Source organism: Poecilia mexicana, unplaced genomic scaffold, assembly GCF_051168715.1.
Source record: "Poecilia mexicana isolate PSO_F unplaced genomic scaffold, ASM5116871v1 scaffold_19, whole genome shotgun sequence".
NCBI classification, from domain to species: Eukaryota; Metazoa; Chordata; class Actinopteri; order Cyprinodontiformes; family Poeciliidae; genus Poecilia; species Poecilia mexicana.
In genome coordinates, this window is record NW_028263388.1 from 1941920 (window position 1) to 1957316 (window position 15397).

At 41.5% G+C, this 15397-nt stretch overlaps 1 protein-coding gene across 1 annotated transcript in view; it reads right to left on the reverse strand.

The window, feature by feature from the left end:
• Positions 1 to 15397, reverse strand: part of wdr90 (WD repeat domain 90) — a 31155-nt gene that overhangs the window by 8504 nt on the left and 7254 nt on the right. The window contains exons 13-31 of the mRNA XM_014967495.2: positions 14980 to 15125; positions 14855 to 14912; positions 14153 to 14271; positions 13184 to 13345; positions 12978 to 13108; positions 12172 to 12288; positions 10485 to 10720; positions 10094 to 10230; positions 8150 to 8280; positions 7515 to 7645; positions 4926 to 5087; positions 4346 to 4474; positions 3493 to 3626; positions 3379 to 3419; positions 3163 to 3276; positions 1693 to 1848; positions 1511 to 1593; positions 793 to 895; positions 27 to 148 (exon numbers count right to left, since the gene is read on the reverse strand). Of these exons, the coding sequence (XP_014822981.2) occupies positions 27 to 148; positions 793 to 895; positions 1511 to 1593; positions 1693 to 1848; positions 3163 to 3276; positions 3379 to 3419; positions 3493 to 3626; positions 4346 to 4474; positions 4926 to 5087; positions 7515 to 7645; positions 8150 to 8280; positions 10094 to 10230; positions 10485 to 10720; positions 12172 to 12288; positions 12978 to 13108; positions 13184 to 13345; positions 14153 to 14271; positions 14855 to 14912; positions 14980 to 15125 (2412 nt within the window). The remainder of the gene's footprint in view (positions 1 to 26; positions 149 to 792; positions 896 to 1510; positions 1594 to 1692; positions 1849 to 3162; positions 3277 to 3378; positions 3420 to 3492; positions 3627 to 4345; positions 4475 to 4925; positions 5088 to 7514; positions 7646 to 8149; positions 8281 to 10093; positions 10231 to 10484; positions 10721 to 12171; positions 12289 to 12977; positions 13109 to 13183; positions 13346 to 14152; positions 14272 to 14854; positions 14913 to 14979; positions 15126 to 15397) is intronic.

Below are 15397 nucleotides of genomic sequence, written 5' to 3' on the forward strand. Positions count from 1 at the left end.
AGCATCTGGATAAAACCCAGAAGCACCTGAGCGTCATTAGAGATGGCCAGGCAGGAGATTTCCTCGCTGTGGCCCTGCAGGTGACTCTGGGTTCCCGTGTGGAGATGCTCCAGCACCACCACGGCGCCACAAGAGTACGCAAACAAACCTGCAGCACAGAATCACAGACATTTTCATCTTAAAGGGGCGGTACCGTGTGTTTACTAGGTAACATTTTATAGCACAATCAAGAGTTTATGTTACCTTCAGTTGTTATGAAATCACTACATATAACAAATGTGACTTAAAAGAAATGTTACTTCCTGATTTAACACCTTAAAATTGGGCGTCTGTCTCTTTAAGAACTCTGGCTCTTCCTGAAGCTCCGCCTCCAGGAAGTCATCCCAACATGGCTCCTCTATTAACCCTTTAAGGTTTTTACCAGCGTTTCTCTGAGCAGCAGCTCCTTAAGGAGCTCAGCAGCTTGTTGCTAATTGCTGCTGGCTAGTCTGAAGGAGCTGAGAGGGGGAGGAGCTGCAGCTGGAAGGCGGGGCTAGATCCACCCAGGCGTTTTAACAGCTGAATGGTTGCCATGGAAATTAAAGGATTTCTCAAACATGCATGAAGGAATCAAAGCAACACTGCAGGTTTTGATGAAGGAAAAATATTAAAACATGATGGAAAGTAAAAAAAAAAAAAGGGTCACATTTAGAGACTACCGTCCCTTTAAGTTAAATGAACAATGTAGCCATAATCAGAGTTCATGGTTTCATGAATTAGAGTTTGTCAGATGAAGGTAAATCCCAATCTGACCTTGATCGGGGCTCCAGCCCATGTTGCCTCGGCCGTTGCCGTTGTAGCCAATCACTGCTTTCAGCTTTAGGCCTTCATCTTGAGGTCGAGAAGCTGAAACCGACTGAATTAGCAAAATAAGTTAAATCTGTTATTTTCTAAAGCATTTAACTTTCATTAAAAACATTTTCTTTTCACATTTGTTGAAACTGTCACCATGTCGTTACAGTTTGGCTTGAGACAGACAATTTGAAAAAGATCAGGCTCCTTCTCCCAGTGCTAACAAGAAACAACCAATCAGAGCCAGGAGGCGGGTCTTAGCGCTGTCAATCACCCCTCAGAGCAGCTTCTCAGTCCCCCTTGCTCTCTGCTAGCATAACATGTCATGAATGCTAAGGCTAGTTAGCATAGCCACCAGTAACGGCGGGTAAACAGGTTTCCTGTAACTGTAAGTTGTTTCTCCACCACTAGCACATTTGGCAGCACTTTCCTGAGGTTGATTGACGACGCTAAGCCCCTCCTCTTGGCTCTGATAAGCTGTTTTTGGTCGACGTGTTTCGACCAAAAACAGCTCAGCTGTAGCAGCTCAGGGAGACGGGGAGGAGATCGATCTTTTCACAGATTATCTGTCTCGTATTAAACTGTAACATGGTGACAGTTTCAACAAATATGTAAAAAACTTTTCTGTTTTTTTTTAATAAAAGTTAGAAACTGCAGCTGATCCTGAATCAATAACTACCTGATCCAGAGACGAGGTCTTCAAACGGGGAATGAAGTGCTTATAGCAGTTTGGACGGTCCGGTTTGTTCTGACTCAACTCCACTGAAAACAAACATTTACAACAAAAAGTTTAAATTTAACATAATTAAATACACATGAGGTCAGTTCCCTGGTCCAGATAAAAGGAACTGGAGGACTTACTGGTTTCCAGTTGGTCTGTTTCCTCGGGAGAAGTGCTGTCCAAGTCAGTGACTTTGAGAAAGGAGACAACAGGTCTGTGGTCGGGGCTCTGACTGGGACCAGTGGGTTGGACTGGTTTTGCTGGGTCGTCGTCACAAACCGACAGGTGAACCAAACCTGAGATAACCAGGAGCAGGACTATACGTAAGGATTAGCACAGCTTTAGCATTAGCTCCTGCTAAATACCATGTTGGCATAGCGCCTTAGCATTAGCTCCTGCTAAATACCATGTTGGCATAGCACTTTAGCATTAGCTCCAGCTAAATACCATGTTGGCATAGCGCTCTAGCATTAGCTCCAGCTAAATACCATGTTGGCATAGCGCTCTAGCATTAGCTCCAGCTAAATACCATGTTGGCATAGCGCTCTAGCATTAGCTCCAGCTAAATACCATGTTGGCATAGCGCTCTAGCATTAGCTCCAGCTAAATACCATGTTGGCATAGCGCTCTAGCATTAGCTCCAGCAAAATACCATGTTGGCATAGCGCTCTAGCATTAGCTCCAGCTAAATACCATGTTGGCATAGCGCTCTAGCATTAGCTCCAGCTAAATACCATGTTGGCATAGCGCTCTAGCATTAGCTCCAGCTAAATACCATGTTGGCATAGCGCTTTAGCAATAGCTCCTGCTAAATACCATGTTGGCATAGCGCTTTAGCAATAGCTCCTGCTAAATACCATGTTGGCATAGCGCTTTAGTATTAGCTCCTGCTAAATACCATGTTGGCATAGCGCTCTAGCATTAGCTCCAGCTAAATACCATGTTGGCATAGCGCTTTAGCAATAGCTCCTGCTAAATACCATGTTGGCATAGCGCTTTAGTATTAGCTCCTGCTAAATACAATGTTGGCATAGCGCTTTAGTATTAGCTCCTGCTAAATACCATGTTGGCATAGCGCTCTAGCAATAGCTCCTGCTAAATACCATGTTGGCATAGCGCTTTAGCATTAGCTCCTGCTAAATACCATGTTGGCATAGCGCTTTAGTATTAGCTCCTGCTAAATACCATGTTGGCATAGCGTTTTAGCATTAGCTCCTGCTAAATACCATATTGGCATAGCGTTTTAGCATTAGCTCCTGCTAAATACCATGTTGGCATAGCGCTTTAGTATTAGCTCCTGCTAAATACCATGTTGGCATAGCGCTCTAGCAATAGCTCCTGCTAAATACCATGTTGGCATAGCGCTTTAGCAATAGCTCCTGCTAAATACCATGTTGGCATAGCGCTTTAGTATTAGCTCCTGCTAAATACCATGTTGGCATAGCCTTTAGCATTAGCGGAACTAATGTTGGGGATTAGTGTTTACTTTAGCGCAGCTAACCGTTCAGTTAGCCGTCCCCACCACTAATATCTGTAAATGAACATGATTTATCGCGTGTTTAAAACATTTTAGTCGGTTTTGACCAAACGGCGGATTAAAAGCAACGTGCCTCCCTGAATCTCTGGGTCCATGGCGCTAACGTCCAGCTGGTGCTGCGAGGAGGGGAGCGGCGCCGCCTGCCGAGGCATCCCATTGGACAGCTGTGCTGCGTTCACTTCACCGTCTGGATTTACAGGGAAGAAATTAACTCCATAATGGATCCTTTCCTCAGCGAGAAGCTGCTAATTTAAGCCTGACCTACTGTAGCGCCGAGCTAAAGCCGTACCTGCTGGCAGAGGAATGTTGTAGCTAGCTTTGAACTGGGATCTGTGGGAACAGAAGGAATTGGTCTTCAGTACTGAAGCTGAATCTGCAGCAGGTGAACGGAGCGACGTCTTACCTGCTACCCATTACACATTCATCAGGCTCTGCCAGGAAGTCCCAGAGGAATATGGCGTCTCCCACGGAGACGACCCCGAGCTGGTCGGGGGTGAAGCTGACCTGGCGGATCGGCTGGCTGTGGCCGATGTACATCTGGGACCAACAGGCGTGTTCAATAAACATTCAGTCAATACTCATCAACTGCAGATGAAACGACGGTTTGCTCAGAAATCTAATAAACAAACTGATAGCTATTTGTTGTGATTGTTGTTTTAATGTAATTTATTGTTTTTAAAAGCATGAAAAGGTCATAAAATATATAAAACTGGAACGACTAATCTTGATTAGACAATTACTGAAATAACTTTAATCGTTCTCTGGAGTATTCACCTAATTAGTAATTAACCTAAAAATGAATAAATAATACATTTTGCATTTAAGATAAATTTAAAAAAAACTTACCAGGTTTTGTAAAATAAAATCTCCTGATTATTTATCAATTATTAATCGGTCAATAAAATAAAAACCAGATGATCCTTACACTGAAACTTTTACATGTTGATGTCAGAAATATGTTTTAGTTGCAGATGAATCTTTGATACAAATGATCAAACATTTAAGAAAGAAAAGCTGTTTCTGCATTTAAGGGAAAAAAATGTTCATTTTCTAATATATGTTATTTGTTTATTTATATTTTTAAATGTATTTCAAATATTTTGGAAAATAAGATTAAGTGGTTAAATTAAAAATCTGCAGAAAGTATCCATGTTTTATTCGATTAATCGTCAGAATTATTGATTAATCGTCAGAATCATTGATTAATCAAATAATAGAGAATAATCGACAACCAAAACCACTGAATCCAAAGCTACCTGTGGGTTAACTTGGTTTGTCCTCTTGTAGTCCCACACTTTCACAGTGTTGTGTCCAGACGTGAGGAGGAAGCGCCTGTCTTCGCTCACAGCCAGAGAGGAACAGGGACGCTTATGGACGCCGGACACCTGCAGAGACCGAAACGTTGCTGAGCAAACTTCCGTATCAGGTGAAACGGGGATCAAACACTGCAGAAACACAAATATTACCAAGTATTTTGGTCTAGTTTCTAGTGCAGATATTTTATGACAATTAAAATAAGACAAAACTAATTTACAGGGAACTTTTATAAGCATAGGAGCTAGCTGCAAGTCAACAATTCCCTAATGTTGATGAAAAAGTTCTAGTTCCACTTATAACAAGACATTTTTCCATGTTAGAAGTGAAATAATCTGAGTGGAACTAAAACTGGGAATTATTAACTTAAAAACCTCCTATATCTTGTTGAAAAGTTACTTGCAAGTTTGTTTTGTTTTCAGTAAAACTAGACAGAATATTTGGTAAGACTTTGTGTTTTTGCAGTGATCCTGCCACAAAATTACCGATGGGTCGATAAACCCGGTAAGCGACGGCGGTTACCTGTCTGAGCAGACGGCCCGTCTTGGTGCTGATCCACAGGATTTTGTTAGCAGACGTAGCGACGAGTAAATGTTCGGCGGAGGGCGGAGAGAAGCAGACCTTCAGCGCTGAATCCAGCTCGGAGCTTTCCACGTCCAAAACGCTGACGTCCACATGCAGCAGCTGCAGAAAGCAACACGCTCAGGGGCATCAAACTCTTCATTTGGGAAAAATCGGGATTATGGGCGACTTAAAGGGCCAGCAGTGGTGGAGTGGCGGACAAAATCCAAAAACAAACATTAAAACTGTAGGAAACAAACGTTAAAACTGTAGGAAACAAACGTTAAAACTGCAGGAAACAAACATCAAAACTGTAGGAAACAAACATTAAAACTGCAGGAAACAAACGTTAAAACTGCAGGAAACAAACGTTAAAACTGTAGGAAACAAACGTTAAAACTGCAGGAAACAAACATTAAAACTGCAGGAAACAAACGTTAAAACTGTAGGAAACAAACGTTAAAACTGCAGGAAACAAACGTTAAAACTGCAGGAAACAAACGTTAAAACTGTAGAAACTGCAGGAAACAAACATTAAAACTGCAGGAAACAAACGTTAAAACTGCAGGAAACAAACATTAAAACTGCAGGAAACAAACGTTAAAACTGTAGGAAACAAACATTAAAACTGCAGGAAACAAACGTTAAAACTGCAGGAAACAAACATTAAAACTGTAGGAAACAAACATTAAAACTGCAGGAAACAAACATTAAAACTGCAGGAAACAAACATTAAAACTGCAGGAAACAAACGTTAAAACTGTAGGAAACAAACATTAAAACTGTAGGAAACAAACGTTAAAACTGCAGGAAACAAACATTGAAACTGTAGGAAACAAACGTTAAAACTGTAGGAAACAAACATTAAAACTGCAGGAAACAAACGTTAAAACTGTAGGAAACAAACATTAAAACTGTAGGAAACAAACGTTAAAACTGCAGGAAACAAACATTAAAACTGCAGGAAACAAACGTTAAAACTGTAGGAAACAAACATTAAAACTGTAGGAAACAAACGTTAAAACTGTAGGAAACAAACGTTAAAACTGCAGGAAACAAACATTAAAACTGTAGGAAACAAACATTAAAACTGCAGGAAACAAACATTAAAACTGCAGGAAACAAACATTAAAACTGCAGGAAACAAACGTTAAAACTGTAGGAAACAAACATTAAAACTGTAGGAAACAAACGTTAAAACTGCAGGAAACAAACATTGAAACTGTAGGAAACAAACATTAAAACTGCAGGAAACAAACATTAAAACTGCAGGAAACAAACGTTAAAACTGTAGGAAACAAACATTAAAACTGTAGGAAACAAACGTTAAAACTGCAGGAAACAAACATTAAAACTGCAGGAAACAAACGTTAAAACTGTAGGAAACAAACATTAAAACTGTAGGAAACAAACGTTAAAACTGTAGGAAACAAACGTTAAAACTGCAGGAAACAAACGTTAAAACTGTAGGAAACAAACATTAAAACTGCAGGAAACAAACATCAAAACTGTAGGAAACAAACATTAAAACTGCAGGAAACAAACGTTAAAACTGCAGGAAACAAACGTTAAAACTGTAGGAAACAAACGTTAAAACTGCAGGAAACAAACATTAAAACTGCAGGAAACAAACGTTAAAACTGCAGGAAACAAATGTTAAAACTGTAGGAAACAAACGTTAAAACTGTAGGAAACAAACGTTAAAACTGCAGGAAACAAACGTTAAAACTGTAGGAAACAAACGTTAAAACTGCAGGAAACAAACGTTAAAACTGCAGGAAACAAACGTTAAAACTGCAGGAAACAAACGTTAAAACTGCAGGAAACAAACATTAAAACTGCAGGAAACAAACGTTAAAACTGCAGGAAACAAACGTTAAAACTGCAGGAAACAAACGTTAAAACTGCAGGAAACAAACGTTAAAACTGCAGGAAACAAACGCCTCTGCACTAGTGAGCACAGCCAACATAAAACTGGATATCATTTCAGAACATTTGGCAGAAAACATATAAAATCTACGGAAGAACATTACTGCCACTGGAAAAAAAACTGGCTTTTAATCTACTGAAATTATTCTCAGAAATTTGTCTTTTTCATAGAATTCAGATATTTTAGAGTTTTGACTTTTTTTCTCTGAATTTAGATTTTTTTTTAATCAAATTCTGACTTTTTGGGTTTTTTTAAACCAGATTTGACATTTTTTATTAGAATTCTGATTTTTTTCCTAATAATCTTGACTTTTCACAGAATTCTGTCTTTTTTAAAGTCAGTGTGGAGAAAAACGAAGTCTGGGAAAGATGATCTCTTTATTTTGCATCCGACATCTTTGTAAGTAGATTTTGATATAAAATTCACAGTTTTGTTCTAATTTAATTAATTCAATCTTGAACTGTGGTAGGTGGGCCACGAGCCACAAATGGCCCCCGGACCGCACTTTGAACACCTTACCACTAGAAGGACGCTGGGATACGGTTTAAATAAGATAATTACTAATTTTATTTGAACTCTGTGTTAGTTTAGCAGTGGACGGGGGTTAAAGGTCAGAGTACCTCGTCCAGAGAGCGAGCGTCAGCGACGGTGACGATGTGCGGCGTCGGACCGACGAACGCCAGCCGGCTGCTGTCGCCGCTGACCGCCAGAGCGTCCGGAGCGCGCTCAGTGCCTCGGGCCACAACGCTGCCTGCAAACATGGATCAGGTTCAGCAGAGAAACATGAAAACGGATCCTGACTTTCACAGACGTAACGAGTTTAAAGCCACAGTTTGAATTAAGACATTTAATGAAATGTAAAGGAGAGAAAATTACTGTCTGAAAAGACAAACAAGCATCCAAACACTTAAAGCTTCCTCATTTCATCCTTGACAGATCTGCTTCTGACAACTCAATATATTATCAAACATAAGTTAAAGGAAACTTTACTTCCTGATTTAAAAAACAAAAACAACTTTTGTCTGGAAATTTCTTCTGACTGACAGAACAGCTGATATAAACAAAAGACTCGTTCATGTCTGTATCAGCTGTTCTGTCAGTCGTATGTTCACCGTCTCAAATAAAGTTACTGAAATAAAATCCTCCTCATTCGTCATCATCTGATATTTAAAAGCATTCCTGAATCTCAGCTTGTGATTTGAGTCACTGTGCAGCTGCAGGAAGTGATGTAATGAAGCGTCAGCATGCTGCATACATGCCACTCTGATCACGCTGTGCTCCTCCTCCGAGACGTCATGAAGCACCAGGGAGCCGTCAGAGTCGGCGCTGAACATCAGGTCTCCGTCTGAGGAGAAGGCCAGACCGATGACCTGCCCTCGGTGCTGCCTGGGGGGAACAGAACCGGGTCAGAACCGGGTCAGAACCGGGACGGAACCGGGATGGAACCATAACAGAACCATAACAGAACTGTGATGGAACCGGGACGGAACCATAACAGACCCGTAACAGAACCGTAACAGAACCGTAACAGAACCGTAACGGAACCGTGATGGAACCGTAACAGAACCGTAACAGAACCGTAACAGAACCGTAACGGAACCGTGATGGAACCGTAACAGAACCGAACCGTAACGGAACCGTAACAGAACCGTAACGGAACCATAACGGAACCATAACAGAACCGTAACAGAACCGTAACAGAACCGTAACGGAACCGTAACAGAACCGAACCGTAACGGAACCGTAACAGAACCGTAACGGAACCGTGATGGAACCGTAACAGAACCGAACCGTAACGGAACCGTAACAGAACCATAACGGAACCATAACGGAACCATAACAGAACCGTAACAGAACCGTGATGGAACCATAACAGAACCGTAACAGAACCGTAACGGAACCGTAACAGAACCGAACCGTAACGGAACCATAACAGAACCATAACGGAACCATAACAGAACCGTAACGGAACCATAACGGAACCGTAACGGAACCGTAACGGAACCGTAACGGAACCGTAACAGAACCGTGATGGAACCGTAACGGAACTATAACAGAACCATAACAGAACCGTAACAGAACCGTAACGGAACCATAACGGAACCATAACGGAACCGTAACGGAACCGTAACAGAACCGTGATGGAACCGTAACGGAACCGTGATGGAACCGTAACGGAACTATAACAGAACCATAACAGAACCGTAACAGAACCGTAACGGAACCATAACGGAACCATAACGGAACCGTAACAGAACCGTAACAGAACCGTAACAGAACCGTAACGGAACCATAACGGAACCATAACGGAACCGTAACAGAACCGTAACAGAACCGTAACAGAACCGTAACGGAACCGTAACGGAACCGTAACAGAACCGAACCGTAACGGAACCATAACAGAACCATAACGGAACCATAACAGAACCGTAACGGAACCATAACGGAACCGTAACGGAACCATAACGGAACCGTAACGGAACCGTAACGGAACCGTAACAGAACCGTGATGGAACCGTAACGGAACTATAACAGAACCATAACAGAACCGTAACAGAACCGTAACGGAACCATAACGGAACCATAACGGAACCGTAACGGAACCGTAACGGAACCGTAACGGAACCGTAACAGAACCGTAACGGAACCGTAACGGAACCGTAACGGAACCGTAACAGAACCGTAACAGAACCGTGATGGAACCGTAACGGAACTGTAACAGAACCATAACAGAACCGTAACAGAACCGTAACAGAACCGTAACGGAACCGTAACAGAACCGTAACAGAACCGTGATGGAACCGTAACGGAACTGTAACAGAACCATAACAGAACCGTAACGGAACCGTAACAGAACCGTAACGGAACCGTAACGGAACCGTAACAGAACCGTAACAGAACCGTGATGGAACCGTAACAGAACTGTGATGGAACCGGGACGGAACCATAACAGAACCGTAACGGAACCATAACGGAACCATAACGGAACCATAACGGAACCGTAACGGAACCGTAACAGAACCGTGATGGAACCATAACAGAACCGTAACAGAACCGTAACGGAACCGTAACGGAACCGTAACAGAACTGTGATGGAACCGGGACGGAACCGGGACGGAACCATAACGGAACCGTAACGGAACCAGGACGCCGTCCGTCTGAGCCAGCTGCCGGCAGCAGACGTGGGAACGCTGCCTACTTGTGCTCGGCCAGCAGCCTGGCGCTGGAAATGTCAAACACTCTGACGGATCCGGAGCAGAAGCCGCAGGCGAAGGTCGGCTCGTGTGGATGAAACGCCACGGAGCAAGGTTTGTCCATCGACGCGAAATCATACAACTACAGGGAGAAAAACACACAGAGCCCAGCTGATGAGAGGTTAGGACAGAACCATGGCCTAGTCAAAACACGTTACTACATTTTTTACACAAAGTCATATTTCATTAGTTTTAGTTAATTATAATAACTTTGGTCTGTGGTAGTCACAGTTTTCAGTGTCCAGACGTGTGGAGATCGGTGTGTTTACCGGAGTTTCCTGATATTTTCATGACTGTAAGTTGAAAACCAAAACTTTAGATCCGGCGCCGGCTGACCTGCTGTAAGGAATCCATGTGCCAGACGCGCAGCGTCCCGTCGGCCGAGGCGGTGGTCAGGTGGCGCCGGATGCCGTCCATGCTGAAGCCCAGCACGTCGTCGGTGTGCGACCTCATCAGGGTGCTGTAGCCGCGGCTGCTCACGTCGAGGTAGCCCAGGTTTCCGGTGAAGGTGGCAGCCAGAACCTGCAGGCTGTCGGACGACACCGACACCACGGCCACCGGGCCTTCGTGCTCTGGAAGACAACAAACCGGCGAGGTTTTACCGAAACGCTTCACGTTCAGAAAACCCAACAGAGGAACTTTTATCATCAGTTTTAGTTCATCCAAGTTTACAGGGAGATTCTTCTGTCATTTTCATTAAAAATCAGCAATAATCTAAAATCCTGGACATCCGTCGTCATGACGATTTAAACTGTCAGATCCAACTGCTTTTAATGATTTCATAATAAATTTCATTTTAAATCTAAAATTTGAGGTTGATTCTATGAAATGCAGCTGAGTTTTCATAGAGTTTCTTTTCACTGAGTTTTTCTGTGCTGCAGTCAGGAATCTCTTGAAAAACAAGTTTTTAACCTCAAAGGGTTTTTTGTCCTGATAAAATAAAGGCTGGAAAATAAACAAATGAGAAATTTATGCATATGTATTTCATGGACTATTTGTTTATTTAATTTTGCCACCTTTAGCCCTCCATACATGATGATTTCTTTCACCGATATATTGAATCAAACATTGATTTTGAATCAAATCCTGAGATAGTAAAATATCCCCACCTATAATGATAAGAGTCACCTGAACTATGGATGGACCGATATGAAAATTTGGGCCAATATCAATATTGTACGATAACCAATATTTACCGATATTTATTTCTCTACTGTTTTGACACCTTTGGAAAAACGACCAGAAATTGGCAGCAACAAGATGGAAATAAATATCAGTCATTTTTAATCAGCCCAGTTTTAATCATCGGGCCAATATGTTAAAAATGACTAATATCAGCCGATACCAATATGTTAAAAATGACTAATATCAGCCGATACCGATATGTTAAAAAGACTAATATCAGCCGATACCGATATGTTAAAAATGACTAATATCAGCCGATGCCGATATGTTAAAAATTACTAATATCAGCCGATACCGATATGTTAAAATGACTGACATCAGCCGATACCCATATGTTAAAAAATGACTGACATCAGCCGATACTGATATGTTAAAATGACTAATATCAGCCGATACCGATATGTTAAAAAATGACTGACATCAGCCGATACCCATATGTTAAAAAATGACTGACATCAGCCGATACTGATATGTTAAAAATGACTTATATCAGCCGATACTGATATGTTAAAATGACTAATATCAGCCGATACCGATATGTTAAAAAATGACTGACATCAGCCGATACCGATATGTTAAAAATGACTTATATCAGCCGATACTGATATGTTAAAATGACTAATATCAGCCGATACCGATGTTGGTGCCGATTTATTGTGCATCCCAAACCAGAACCGTCTTAATGTCTGAAACTGGGTCGACCTTTCAATTGAACTTGTCATGAAGATGTAATGTCAATCGTTTGTCCTCAGGGTGAAAAGACTGCCTGCAGAGTTGGACCCGTGGGGATCGGTTCGCTCATGCGGGCAGAACCTTTCCTGCCCCCCGCTGTGCCTACCCGCCTCCAAAATGACTGCAGAGAAATCGAGGGTCCAGAGCCGCAGGAAGCCGTCCTCGGTGCCGGTGGCGCAGAACGACGAACACACGCTGATGCTGTTGATGGGAATCCCTGGACCTGAGATACAAACACCACATACGGAGCTACTTTAGTGTCTTTATAAAAAAAGGCTTTCCAGTAAAATGTGCCTACAAATGTTACAACTTTTATCTTTTTTTCTTTTTATTACAATTGGTCAATAAATAAATAAATAAATTTATATATTTGATATATTTAAAAATATATATCAAAAACAAGAAATTTTGTAGATTTTGCCTGGTATTTTTTTTTACTAAAACGTCTGTAAATTTGCTGTAATTTACTTCACTGCACATTGTTTTTTTGCACATGTAATGTGGATCTGTGGTTTAAAAAAGTTTGTAGTTTTACTTGTTGTATTTCTAAAAGGTTTATCTGATGTAAAATGCAACAAAATTCCGGCAAATATTCCAAATTATTTTAAGTTTAATCCATATTTTCTCTGAAACTACAGCAGCTGCTGTGATACTTGGACATAGACAGACGTTATTGTCATTCAATTGTACATTTAAAATACACAGAGGAAAATTTTCCTGCAAGGACACAATAATAATAACATAAGTAAGTAAAAGTATCAAAACAAATATATACGATAATAATATTAATGGGATATTTACACCTGTGGTGGAGTTTGTATTTACTGAAACAGAGTTTGTAATCTCTGAGAAAAGCTAAATTAGATGTATACATTTGTTTAAACACAGGAGGCCCTGCGGGGTTTAACCCACCGGTGTTGAACGTCCATTTCTCCCTGCGTTCTGCATGCCGCTGCTGTGCAGGCATCAACCGCCTCACGTTTTTAACCGTCACTCTGCTGTAGTCGATCTCCAAAACATGGCCGCTCTGCGTGCTGGCGAATCTGAGCGAGGAACAACAAAACGCCGTCAGTGGGAAAACCCGAGTGACCCGAAAGAAAAACAGCAAAGTCACTCACAGCGTTCGGTCGTCGAGCTGCTGGTCAGCGGCGCCGCCCTCCTGGAACGCCACGTCTGTGAAGTCCAGGGAGTGAAACTCTCCCAGGTAGACCGGGCAGGACCGCAGCGAGCCGTTCCGGACCCGCCACAGACGGACGTTCTCTCGGCCGCACGACACCATCCTGACGACGCAGCAGCTCAGGTCGGCACATCAACTCAACACAGCGACTCAAACGTGCAACTCAGTGCTGAGGTAACAAACGTTCCCTAAGTTACTGCGATAAACGACCAGACTGTAGATTTTAGACCATTTTCTAGTCAAACGATGCAGGAACACATTCTCATCATTAAACTTTAACATTTGACCTGGAAGACATTTAAAATATCCAAAAATAAACAAAACAACATATAAAATGTATTATAAAGACTCTGCAAACACAAGAAACAGAAAAATAAGAAATAATACAAAACGAAATTATTGAGTTTGTTTTAATTATTCATGTGATTAATAGCTTAATTGATTTACTGCAGCAGGTTTCGCTCCATCCCAGCTAGTAACTGAAAGCGTTTATTCTTTATATCAAGGTTTTATTTTACTGGGTTTTATTCACTTTATGTCATTCTGTAGCATAAATGGAAAGAACAAAAAAATTAAACATTATTTATAGACACGTTGCAATGTGACGCTAAAGATCCCGATCGCTAGTGAAGACTAGCATTGGTTTTATCTGTTATCAACATAACGAGCTAAATCTTAAATGTACGCCTGATATATAAAAGAAAAATGGACCCAGTGCTTTGCTACTAATTGTCACCACGACAACAGCTAGATAACGAGGTCAGGAAAACGTTTTAATTAAGGAAAACATAGTGAAGGAAGAAGGAAAGTAAGTCAGCTATGCTAGCTTGACTATGACGATTGTAACATGTAGATGTGCTGCAGAATTTGTTGTGTTTCGGTGCAGCAGCAGCGGGAACAAGCCGTTTACCTCGTCTCATCGAAGGAAGTGACCTTCATGGTGACGATGTCCACATCTGTGTGCGCTTTGGCCAAGATGGTTCCCTCCCCGCCGTTAGCAGCGTTTAGCGTGTTCCACACCACCACCATCTAAAAAACACAATTATACCAAAACGCAAACCAGTCGACGTCATCGGCGGCTAGCACTTAGCGTTCATCAGACATAAAAAACCAAAGTTTTACCTTAGAAGAAGTAAAAAGTATCCACCAAGAAATTACTCAAATAAGAGGGAAAGTAAAGTGGAAATGTTGGTATTTTAAGATCCAAAATGACAATAATTCATTTAAGAAACAAAAAATAACTAAATAAGACAAAAGACGATATTTTCAAATCAGTTTCTTTCTATAAAAAACTGATGAAACTTTAACAGAAACTGCAGGTGAGTCTGTCTGGTTTTTGGTTAAAACATGTTTGTTTTTCATTCAGTGGGAAGAAAATCCAGAAATTTAACTCAAGAGGAGAGATTCTTCATAATGACATGACTCAAGTAAAAGTAGCTAATTTCTACTCGCCTCTCACTGAGAAGCTCTTTGACGGTTGGACAGGAACCAGTATTATTTTATTTAGTCTATTATTTTCAAGCCTTTTTGCAGCAGCCATGTTGCTGTTAATATCGTCAGTTTATTTTTCCTTGCAGCTTTTTCTAAATGCAGAAATAATCCAGCTGCTCACCGTTTTGTTGTGTCTGTCCTTCCCCACGCCACAGAGGATGCCGCCTCCAGAGGAGAAACTTAGGGCAGAGCGAGGTCAGTGAGAGGAAGACAAAGGAAGCCGAAGCCGTTCGGGTCTGAACTCACCTGAGACAGGACAGAGAATGAGAGTGAGCCCTGAACATGGACAGGCAGCTTCCTCCGCTGTAGTCCCACAGCCGCACCACGCTGTTGCTGCCGCTCTGGGCCGACGCCAGCAGGGTCGTACTGCCGTTAAAGGTCAGCGCAGAAATCTGCAAACAGGAGAGACAGGAAGTCAGCCCGTCCACACCGTTAGGTATCCATCCATACAGATTTAACAACATTCACCCCAAAAAAGAGATTCATTACAAAGTTACCTTTCTTTATTTCCAAAAAAAATTATAAATTCCCTTGGAAAATTTATCTGCGTTTTTACAAAAAGACAGATTAGCAACAACTACCAAATAAAAGAGACAAATCTGGAAACTTTTATTCTATTATACTTTTCGCAAAAAAGGAATAAATTTAGCAACTTTTTCTTAAA